Raw genomic sequence first — 12,408 nt, forward strand, 5'->3', positions numbered from 1 at the left:
TGCAGCTTATAATTCAGGCAGAATTGAAAAACAATCACTGCCTCTAAAAAGTTTGTTGCTCAGAGCCAAAAACATTTAGAGAGCAGAGCATCATGATTTAGATTACTCATAATTAGCAGATTAAAGTAAGTGTTCTGATTTTCCCATCTGTGCCTCGCAGGAAAAATTAATAAGGCAGACAAGGGAACAAAAAGCAGCAAAGTGTCTGCAAACTCCCTGTTCTCATATCAATTCATCATAATTATTTTGTCATCACAGTTTTGAGCATACTGCCACCAAGGCTGGACTTGAATGTCTTTGTTACACGCACGCACACACGCACATGCACACACAGGATCCACAGTGGTTTACGGTCTGCTCTCTTGAACAGTGTACCCTGTGATCAGAGCTCATTCAGTCCTTTTGAGCACTTTCATTAATACATGAAAGGAAAGGTCATTATAATTTCTCTTTACTTTTATCCATGTAGATGACTTCCAGTAGTAGACCACAGTTTAAGTATAGGTTATGCAAATTATAAGGCAGCATGTTACTTAATCTCTCTGACTGTGTCTTTGATGTGTTTTTACAGAAGTAACAATTTTATAAATGCTAAAAGCAGAAAAAAAACTTGACAATTGTCAATATTTTATGACAACATATTGAATGGGATTTCACCTACAGGAATCTCATCCTTGTACCAGGTGATGACAGGGGTTGGACTTCCTGCGACATCACACACCAAGCTGATTGGCTGGCTCAGGACCACTGACACGTTGCCTGGCGTTTCACTATCACGAAAATCTGGGGGCACTGTGGAGGTGTCAAATGTGATTATTACATATAACGTTCTATTAAAAGTGCAATGACGTGTCAGAAAATGACTCAATGAACTAGTCAGTCACCATTGACTTTGAGCTGGTATTTCCTCTCAGTGGATCCAGCATCATTGACAGCAGCACAGACGTACTCTCCATTATCCAGCGGTGACACAGAGGACAGAATCAGCAGTGTACCATCCTCCAGGATGGACACACCAGGCTCATTACCAGTCAGTTCCTGGCCGTTACGCAACCACCGAATCACTGGCTTGGGAAGACCTGGAGAAGAGATGAAGGCAGGGAAAATAGCAAAGGAAACTCAAACCATTAGCAGTGAGAAAAATACTATAATGTAATGGAAATAGAAATGTAAGTAGGTTTCTAAATGGAATAAAGAAATTATCTTCTTTATTATTTCTTCTTCTTCTTCTGAATATTTACGGATAGGGAGAACAATTACTGTACCTTTGGCCGGGCACGGGAAGGCGATACGCTGGTTTGCAACTCTCTCCTGCAGGGGACTATTGAAGGGGGGCTCCAGTACCTCTACCACAGGGGGCACTGAAAGCACAAACAATCAATGACAAATACACAATACAACAATAGTATTGTACCGATGTGCACATACTGTACATACTGTACAGTATGTGCACTGTCATGCTTAAGCATGTGTAATAAGTTCTGAGCTGCAGATCCAGTTACTTATTAAAGTCTATCATGAATTTTTTTTTTTAAAGTACTACGTACAATTTGACATCTGTTCCCAGTTAGACTGGGATGTACATTTTTGTCCTTTGGTTTCATTTATATCAAACAGCCATGTAGAACTCAAACTTGTTTGTATAATAAACAGAGAAACAGAGTGCACCTCAGAAGAATCAGACTTTAACTGAAACAAACCTTGCACTAGAAGCTGAATTCGAGCTTCGTCTCTTCCTGCAGTGTTGGTGGCTGTACAGGTGTAGGTTCCTTCGTCATCCAGTCCCACATTTCTCAATGCTAGGCTGCCATCATTTGACACTGGATAGCTTTTACCATCCTTAGTCCAGGTTACAGTCGGCTCTGGAACTCCTCTCACCACACAGGGCAGCTCCACAGGGTGGCCCACCTGTACCTTTATTACCTTTGGGCCAGGCTGTATACTGGGGGGCACTGCGGGACAGATGACGGAGGACAGGATTTAGTTTTTGTGCCTCACATGTACCTGAATCTCATCTCCCACACAGGAGCTTCAGCCTGGAAGTGTAGTTTCTTTATTGTGTGCTGCTGTCAATTACGTAATCAGGAATGAAAGCATGTCTGGGCTGCACTTCTCATTTGGCTAATTTATGGGTATTGAATGCATCCTTTTGTCTGTCTGCTTTTAAAATGCTGTTCTGCTACACCATAAAATTAGATGGAAGATAATGGATGGATGCAATTAGCAACTATGATCAGATGATTATATCTTTCATCATGTAATTTGGATAGTACCTCGAAATTTACTTTGACACACTTTATTGACCAGTTCAACTGCTACATTCAAATGAGAAGAAAATGTTACACTTCTGATCAGTGATCCACGATCACATTGTGAAATGATTTCCTCTTTGTTGCCATTGGCGATCTATTGAACGTACCCAAAACACTCAGTTCAATGGATTGTGTGAGGTTGCCAGCGATGTTGGAGGCAACACACACATACAGTCCACTGTCTGAGACTCTGGTCTCCAAGATCTTCATAGAGCCAGAGGGAAGCTGAGTGTGCCTGTGAGGAACACACACAAAAAGTAAAGTGATATAGAATAAGTGCGATGAAAAATAACCACACACAGAATTTTTTCCAAACAAAGACTTATTCAGTCATTACTGTAAACAGATACTCCGGTAATTCTTACTAATCCACCATCAACAACAATTACAGCTGCTGTGGCAGGCGCACAGTAGGTGGAGCAGATCACAGAGAAGAGTATGATTACTCAGTCATCTTATTAAACCACAAATTATACCCTGGGGTTATGAACAGTCGACGTACACATAGCGCAGCAATCAAGAGGTTCTCTTAACGTCTTAAAAAATACAAATTCAACACTCACTTTAACATTACTGCCAAGATACTAAGGTTTTGTTGAATGTTTATTCATAATCATGTATTTTAAGGTAGCAAGAAGTTTGTGTTTAGCTCTGCTTGAGTTGTGGTATGCGTACAAAATTGGAGAATGAGAAAATATCTCAATGTATGAGCAGTTGTTAGGGAAATACATTGGCATTGTGTGTGGTGCTATATGTGTGTTTTACCTGGGAGAGAAAGGGGAGATGAAGTGCCTCTCTTTGGCCCAACTGATGGTGGGAGGCGGAAAGCTGTGAACCTCACATGGCAAAATGGCATCCTCCCCCTCAACCACTGACATCCTCATTGGCTCTGCTGAGACTCCAGCACCACCAACATTGGACCTAGGACGGACTGAACATACATACATGGTCAGACACACACAGGAACAAACAGGACAAACCATTATATAGAGACAGGAAAAAAGTGTGAAACCTATTCAGAATATTATTTTTGTCCATTCAGTGAGTAGTTTGTTGGTACACTGCACTGATGCTTCTCACCAAGGACCTACATTTTTCCAGACCTAATTTCCTCCATGAATTAGCACCGGTTAGACCACTATAAGCCTTTCATCCATGTATATTTATTAGAGATGGAAAAAGACTGATTTATGCTGCAAACCTACAAAATCACATCAGAAAAGCCACTTTCAGAGCAGCTACTTCTGAAGGTGGAGTGAGAAGTTTGTTGTCACAATAAGGAGATTATCATCCAGAACTAAACGCTGGTAAAAATGCTCAATAATTAGGCTAAAGAAAATTTCGCATTTACCGCTAGCAGATGGTTAGGTACAATTTCTAGTGTGTGTTAGTGTTAGTTAAGTTCAAAAAGCAGAGTGGGAGTTGGCACATACTGTATCTGGCCCTTTCTTTTCTGAATACACACTGCCTTCATCCAGGAAGGGGAGCAAATGACTTTAGTTGAGCCCATTTTCACATCTATACACACCTGGTCAATTGCTATCGAAGGTGGGCATGACTGCATTACAGTGTATTGTAGGTTTTAGAAAATGTTATGAGTTTGGCCTTAAGATTAAGGATGTGTATGTGAGGTCTATCTGCAAATGAACATGGTAAACGGCAATTAAGTTGAAACCCTTAGGCTAAAATAAAGGAAATTAAATTCTGTTTTATAATGTTAAACATCTATCTTTGTGATGTGAAGAATACATGTTCTATCAAAATTCCGAAAGCAACATAACTTGTGTTGTAGTTTGCCACCTTGTAGAGGCTGCTAGACTCCTTGGCAACGATCATGGAAATAATGTCTCAGAATGAATTTTGAAATAATTTGTCGGCATTTGAAATTCTAGATATAGCTGCTTTATTTTTGTGCAGACTTGATCCGGCCTTTAACTGGTGATCGGGCTTACCATAGACAGTGAGCTGGACCTTCCTGGAGGCGTAGCCGGCAGCATTGGTAGCTGTGCAGATGAACTCTCCAGTCTCATTTCCAGAAGGCGAAGCGATGTGAAGGCTGCCGTCAGAGTCAAGGGAGAAGGCAGGACCACCCAAGTACAGCAGCTCCCCACCCTACAAAACAAATCACAGCAGGGAAAGGGCAGGGGCCAGAGTTTATTTAATTAACTCAGCTTTATTAATATTTGACATGATGACCAAGAGAGAGTTAAGACTAGAAAGGATATGTGGTTTGACCTAATAAGTGTGCTTAAATTTATGACTTGATTCTCTTCCCTGCTGTTAAAAAATGCCTGTGAATAAAACATTAATAGTCATACAATCAAATAAAACAAAACCTGAAGCAAATGTGATGTCAGTGCATTGGGAATGTGTCATATCTGGACTGTCCTTTAGTACCTGCCATGACTAACTTGACTTGATCAATGTTATAGAGAACAGCAAAGGAATCAGTGGTAATATCATTTTAACAGCTGGTGCAAAACTTAGCAGGGTCTAGTTTCATATGTCCCTGTAGCGCTGTTCACTTTAACAGCAATGCTTTTACAACTCAGAGAAGCTAGTGCAAAAGATGGAAAAGAGGGAGGGACAGCCCACATACACACACTAAGCTTAAAGTACACACTAAAACACAAAAGTGCACACGTAAAGGCTGAGCACACTGTATAAGCCAATGGAAGCAGGTAGAGCAGATTTCATGGTGCAGCACATGAGGCACACATGTGCGCCCTCACACAGAAACACAAGCATTTTCCTACGGTGTGCTTAAGTCTTGACAGAGCCCATCAATGGAGTGAGCCTGGATTACTGACACAAAACATCACAAGGACCTGTTCCCTTGGAGTTGAAACGTTGAGCTCCATACTGCACAACCACCCTACATAAATACAAATATTCCACGTTACCAATCCAAATGACCTGCGTAACAGCATTCAGTTATAAGTTAGGGGTCAAGATGTGCATCTGTGCATGAGTGGGAGTTTGAGAGTCAAAAGGCCTCTTGGATGTGTAAAGTTGTCAGTTAAAAATTATAACTTCGGGATGGCAAGACATTGCTTACTTTGGCGATAGAGCTTTCCTAATACTGCATGTTGTGGAGACTCATTTAGTGTGATTTGGCCAAAATGTGATGCAATATGAATTTTCTTCTTGATTCACTGACATCCTAGATTCATGCGGTTTTTCTCCATTTCCCTTTTGTTATTTATGGGCACAAAGAAGGAAACTGAAGCTCTTTAATAGTAGGAAACCAGTACACCATAACAAGTTGAGTAGTGGCCTTTTCACTGTCCTTTACACATGCAGAGATAATGTCAGTACAGACCCTGGCCCAGGTGATGTCTGGGGTAGGTAATCCATTGGCACGGCAGGGCAGAGAGATGGGTGTTCCCTCAATCGTGCTGAATACTTGAGGACCATGCTGAATGCTAGGAATCACTGTACACACAAGAAAAAAATAGGGCACAGTTAGGTCAATATATTTTTTGTGCATACATACAGTACATTCACCAAGTATCAATAGAATCTAATAGATGCATTTTGTGTGCTGTGTGCACTGTGTATTTGGTTGTCTCTGTATATAGAAGCACCACTTTTTTGTTGTGTCTCAGAAGCATCTGGAGAAAGTCTCAGTGAACAAAGAGTATTCACAACAGATTCATTCACTTATTTTATTCTTCTTTCTATCCTTCCTTCACTTGTTTTTGTTTTGTTATTTTGCTGGATATCTGAAGGAAAGATCAGCCCTTGGAGGCTTGGAGCATCTTCTTGGAAATGAAAAATGTGATTTTACTAAACAACAAACTCACACATGGTGTACACTATACAAGCCATTATTACATGGTGGTCATGTGGTTATGGCCATTTGAACAAGACAGTGACCTACATAGTGTAAATTTCCAGTGTGCTGTGCATGTACATCTGACCTAATTTCAGGAACTGAAAGAGCCAGTACCTTTTACGTAAATGCTGCGGACACTTCCTATTTAAGTTGGTAGATTCTGGCGACGACTGACTTTAATATAAATGGAGAACACATTTTTTCCTCTCTCTGTGCTTCAAACTCTGCCATTACCCTCAGCTGCTCCTGGTTTTACTGCATCTTCTAAGATAATCCTATTCATGAGGTTAAGAGCCTTCTACATCATAAAGGAGACATTTAAGGAGGGCCTTAAAATGGGGGAGGTAAGAGAATAAAAGAGAAAGGAAAAGCCGGAGGGGATATTACATATCTCATGGAACATTTACAATAGGCCTTTTTCAGAGAGAATGTTTAGAGTCATCATAGCAGGAAAAACACAGGTGTAAATAATAATATTAACAATGGCCTGCAACTGGCTCCCCTAAGCAGAATGAGGCCATTGTTAGAGTTATTAATTACACTTGTGCTGTGTGCTGTGAAAGGGGGCTTTTTAATTTGGGGCCCTCTGCTTTGCTTCCCTTGTTTGGTGCACTGATACCTTAATTTAATGAATTAATGATATGATTTATTAGCTTACCTTATTAGTTTTCAAATACCAAACTAACACTAGCATCTACGACACGTTTGCATCACTGCCCTATACGGTTGAAACATGCATCACATCTGCCCAGTGCATATGTGTATGAATGCTTGTGTGCAGTTGGATTTGTATGTCTTTGTGCACGCTACCATAAACGTTGACAGTGGTTGTATGGTTGGTGGCCCCAACAACGTTCTCAGCCAAGCAGGTGTAGTCACCCGCATCATCCAGTCGGACTCTCTCGATATGTAGACTGCCGTCCTTCCTCACTGTCATGTACTGGTCTGATATTACCTGACAAATTGTTGGTTCAGTAGGTTTGAGTCAAAACATGGTTATTTAACTCAGATGATGCAAAATAAAGATTTACAAGACATCTACAAACTGTGGATGTCCTCTCTGTGTCCTCACCAGGCCGTAGTTGTGGAGCCACTGCCTCTCAGGCAGCGGATTGCCAGCCAGTAGCACACAGGGCAGAGTCACCTGCTGGTCCTCAATCACGCTGAGCATAGCTGGACTCATCGCAATGACAGGCAAGACTGCAGATACCATGAAAACAATTAAAGGAGGCTGAGAGAATGTTAGCAAGGTATTTAATAAAATGATCAAGTAGATTCATATTAACAGGGAGCTGTAAAAATCCTCTGAGGCTATTTGACAGGTGAGATCTGCAATATGTGGGGTAGCAGCCTCTTCTGTGCATACAAACGGGTCAAGCACCTTTGTGTCACTTAATGCACACAACCAAAGGAACCCTACCAATGAACGCAATCCAGTTCATCCTTAAAAAATTCTCACATTCCCGTCAGTCATACAATGCAGAAAACATGAGAAATATTTTAAATTTGATGTGTCAACAGAATAGACAAAAAAGTGTGCTATCTTAAATATTTAAAGACAAAATCACAGGCTTATGTCCAAAGGTCTTTCTCCACTGGTAAAATTCAAAGGACGCACATGTTTAAATGTTAGTGTGAGTACTGTAACAGGGAATGCTCGGTTGCTATAAACACCTTAACAATGCAGTATACCTTTTCCACAGCTGCTAAAAACGGAGCCCAGCACAACTCTTTATTCCCTCAAATATGCATACTCATACACAGCACATACATAAACACACTTAATGACATGTGATATCACTTTTGTGTACTAGTTTTGGATGCGTGTACAGGGACAATGGTGATGTCATCTGGGCGGGGAGTCATAGACAACAGGGTGTCGACAAGGGGAATTCAATGACCACCCTGACAAGCCTGAGATGTGTCTACTGAGACAATAATGTCAGCAGGGAAATGGGGCAGTGGGGCAGTAATATATGTCCTCTGGGTGGGTCGTGCTTTCTAACCTTTGGCCCACATATAAGTGCTCAGTGTGTTTCCACTGTAGAGAAACAGTGAAACAGAAACAGTGGTTAACAAGGCACATGTGTTCAAACACACCCACTGAAATGTGCTAATGAAATCACACTCGCGTGTAAATACTGAAACACAAACACACACACACACGACACACTGAAAGATATAAGAACTCATATTGTATGCGCTGTATGTTGTCTTAGAAAATATACTGGACATGGACATGGAATATAATCTTTGACAATGATAAGACATACTCAGAAAAATGTATATTTTGCAAAAAGGAATGCGGGCATGTGTGAGTGTGCCGCTGTATTTCGTGGGCCGCAGGACTGTGTGAAGTACAAGAGCATTTCATGGGACAGTTTTTCAGTTCAGCTACACTTATGTGTTCCTTAAATTTACAGCATGCAAACCATTGTCATTTTCCCCTTGATGATAGCAAAGTTAATGAATCAATCAATCACTAACTCATTAAGAGCCCAGATGTAAATAAAAAATTAATATTGTCTGTTTTTTTTGCACAATTACAATGTGAATACTAGTTTCCATTTTAAGATTAAGACACAACATCCAATCAAAGACAAGAAGTTTCTTATCGATCTGAGCTCTTACCCAGTCCAGTCACGGTGATGCTGGCCTGGGACTCGATCCTGCCAAAGTGGTTTTGGGCATCACAGATATACACCGCCTCATCCTCCACCCACAGGTCTGACAGTAAGAGGGACATTAAGATGTCAACAAAGGGCATTTACTTCTTTAATGTATTTGCACATATCTAATCAATAAACTCACTGGTGATATGTAGGCCTCCCCTGCTCTGAGTAACAGTGCCATGTGTACGGGACCTGTTGAAAAGGGGAAGTCCATCCTGCCTTCGCCAGGTGACCTTGGGTTCAGGATAACCTTGAGCATTGCACAGCAGGCTCACGTTGGAGCCTATGTCGGCTGCCACGTCTGATGGATCCTGGATGAACTTGGGTGCGGCTAGAGCGGTCAAGGTTAAAAATGGCAAAGATAAAGAAGTTTAAAAGATACCCATCCATCTGCATTGGATTCTACAGACAATCAACCTGTCAATCATGTGCACTTGAAGGTTTTCACTGATTCTACGACCAGATGTAAAGAACTATGTGCAAATTCAAGATTCAACTGTGTGTTTGTACAACAGCATAAATATGCAAACAGTATTGGCACCAGATTTATAGATAGTCATGTAGTCATTTTTAAATTGTGTGTATGTACAAAAGTCCAGTTTGTTAACCATTCATGGACTCTGACACGCTCATGTGTAAACCTTGTTTAGACGTAAACCAGACACGTTCTGTCCTTGGTCTGGCAAAGGCACCAAAGCAGCCTTTGTATCATTATACACAGCCATCTCACATTAGTCCGAGCCATAACAGCCAATTCACTGATGGTTTAAAGTTTAGGGCTTCAAATAAAGTGTTTAACTCTCAATTCACTGTCTGATTCTATCCTTCTGGGGTAAAGCATGTGTGACACTACAAATATTCTATTGCACCCATACTCTCCACTTTTTAGTGGTTATGGACTTTTATCCCAGAACTGGGTTTCACAGCTATGCATGAGTTCACTGAGGGAATCCCTTCCAGCTGCTTAAAAGCTACTAGAGAGAGCTGAAATCCCACTTAAGGCATAGCTTTCGTCTGGGTGCTTTGTGACGTTTAAACTCAGTTTTACTGTCCAGAAAAAAAGCAAAGACCTATTTATAGTAGCTTGGAAAATGGACAGAAAAAAACATGGGGCATGCTGGTGCGATAAGGGACCAAGATGGATATCATGAAATTGCAAAAACCTCCTGCTGCAACCTCGAAACTCACGATGCAAGCAAAGAATCAGTCGTGCTTTTACAAGGCTGAATACACTAGGTGCCACTCTCACCTCCTACATCGAGAGAGATCTTTCCTGATGACGTGCCAGCTGCATTGACAGCCACACAGATGTAATCTCCAGCATCAACCTTCTGGGTCTCCTTGATGGTGAGTGTCCCTCCCAGCATGTCTACATCCAAGAGGGATGATGAATGGAGCTGGACATCATCTAGATATTAAAAAAAGAATAACACAGTGGAGTGTGGTCGGCTTAAGAAAAATAAAAAATTGGACTGCATTAACAAATAGAGAGTAAAACTAAAAACTAATCAATTCTTCTATACAATAAATGTTAATGTAATTTGAATGTGGAGTTATTTCAGCTCCATTTTTAATGTCTCACAGGTTTTGTTTGTTTTTGTCTAAACTTTATTGTCTCAGATTTAATTCAACTCCTACCTTTGTACCACCAGATTTCAGGCTGAGGGACTCCAGATGCTGAACAGGCCATCACTGTGGTTTCTCCAATGCCAATAAGAATCTCACTTAATGCCACTGTCACCACAGGAGATTCTAGGAGGGGAGAGTTATTGGAGAATAGTCAGAACAGAGACAGCAAATGAAAATAATGAAAATGTAGTAACATTAATGTACATGCATTTGTGTGTCTGCAACATATAATTTTTATTGTGTGATTATGGGATTATTACGCAGCTCTATTTCTTAGACGCTTTCCTGTAACCCCTGTTTGTAACAAGTATATTTTTGCACAGAGTTCAGCTTTTCAGAGGTTTTGAAGATACTTGTGCATGAACACGGATGCCACATGTACAGTCCACATTTCTATTTTTTTGCACATGTACAATCCTTCATGTGTAAGCATTCACACACTCACCAATGTAATTGAGGGTGGAGGTCATTGTGTCTGTCCCAGCCTGGTTGCTGGCCAAACAGCCATACACCCCTCCATCCTTCTTCTCCATGTTTCTTATGACCAGTGTGCCATCAGGAGTCATCCTGTGTCTGAACATGCAAGATCCACAATTCACAGCATTTAAGCAAATTGACAGGAGAGATGGGCGTGAGGAGGATGATTAAAAATACTGACTCTGATTATTACTGTAATTTCATAAAACACAAACACCAGCACATTTATTACACCATTTCTTTTACATCTATAAAAACTTTTAAAACGGTCCAATTCTCACACTGTAGAATTAAGATAAACAATAGTCATCAAATTTGTTTATGTGAAAGGGGATGCACTTACCTGCTGGATGCCATGATGAACATGTCATTGTGGGTCCAGACCAAGCGGGGTGGAGGGTAACCGCTGGCTGAGCACCTGATCCTCACTTCATCTCCTGTCGTAAAGGTTTGATTCCGAGGCTCTACTGAAACCCTGGGCACCTCTAGAGGAAAAAGTGATGAAATGTCAAAATGTCAAAATGTCAACGTTAAAAAGTAAAATTTGGAGGTATGAAGTTGGTTTGGTCTTCAGGAGGAGCTCTTAAAACAAGTACATTTACTACATTTAAATATACCAAAGGTAATGCTGATGTTTGAGACCTTTACATGCAAGTCAGGAACTCTATACCCTGAAGGAATTCAAACTCAGCCACAAGATGTAACAGAGCATAAACTTTTATTGTCACTGTAGCAGGAAGAGTGATGGCTGTTACTACAACTAATAATGTTTCACGGCATATATTTCACCCTCATTTCCTCTTTATTGGTAAAACAGGGAGGAATATTGAATCCAGACCCAGAGAAGCTGTGGAATCTAGGGAGATTTTCCAATTGATTCATGATGTGTAACTCATCCCTTCAAGGGTGTGTTGTCTCTATTCTATTCCCACAGCTAAAATCATCTCCAGAGTCTCTGAGCTGTCCAACATGTAGAAAAAACAATGTGAGAATTAGTCGCCTCAATGGAGAGACAAAACACCTCCAAAACAACAAAACACCCATTTATGTCCATCTAAGATGCCAGAGAGGGATTTTTTTTTTTTATCATGATCAAAAGACGGTGAAGGCGAACTTGTCATTCCTCGCATGCCATCAATAAACTACTGTATGAAAGTGTCTACAGGTTTGAATGGAGAAAACGAAGGGATGATCATGGGCCAGCAGTCTCAATTCCAAAAGGTTGAACAGAGGCACACAGGTAGGTGTGAAGGAATGTATACTTTTGTACTGATGTTTCCACTTCAATCATCAGTGATGCCACGTTTTGAAAGATATACAGCACGTTTACCAGACGCTGCGAATAAATTTACAGGCAGTACTTTGATATATTGCAACCTTGAAAACAAACTGAAATACCTCAACTTGCCTCTGTATTGATCTTAATCTTAGTGGTGCCTGAGGCTGTACAGTGTAGCACACATAACACAGACAAGGTCAA

General features: G+C 40.8%; 1 protein-coding gene across 1 annotated transcript in view; it reads right to left on the reverse strand.

The window, feature by feature from the left end:
- The window catches only part of hmcn1 (hemicentin 1), an 80,724-nt gene that overhangs the window by 35,713 nt on the left and 32,603 nt on the right, over positions 1 to 12,408 (reverse strand). The window contains 16 exon segments of the mRNA XM_056378753.1: positions 658 to 792; positions 885 to 1,079; positions 1,266 to 1,361; positions 1,701 to 1,952; positions 2,420 to 2,547; positions 3,078 to 3,243; positions 4,265 to 4,424; positions 5,635 to 5,747; positions 6,961 to 7,105; positions 7,223 to 7,350; positions 8,782 to 8,877; positions 8,962 to 9,153; positions 10,072 to 10,230; positions 10,461 to 10,574; positions 10,897 to 11,024; positions 11,272 to 11,413. Of these exon segments, the coding sequence (XP_056234728.1) occupies positions 658 to 792; positions 885 to 1,079; positions 1,266 to 1,361; positions 1,701 to 1,952; positions 2,420 to 2,547; positions 3,078 to 3,243; positions 4,265 to 4,424; positions 5,635 to 5,747; positions 6,961 to 7,105; positions 7,223 to 7,350; positions 8,782 to 8,877; positions 8,962 to 9,153; positions 10,072 to 10,230; positions 10,461 to 10,574; positions 10,897 to 11,024; positions 11,272 to 11,413 (2,349 nt within the window).

The sequence above is a fragment of the Seriola aureovittata genome, chromosome 6, assembly GCF_021018895.1.
Source record: "Seriola aureovittata isolate HTS-2021-v1 ecotype China chromosome 6, ASM2101889v1, whole genome shotgun sequence".
Taxonomy (NCBI): Eukaryota; Metazoa; Chordata; class Actinopteri; order Carangiformes; family Carangidae; genus Seriola; species Seriola aureovittata.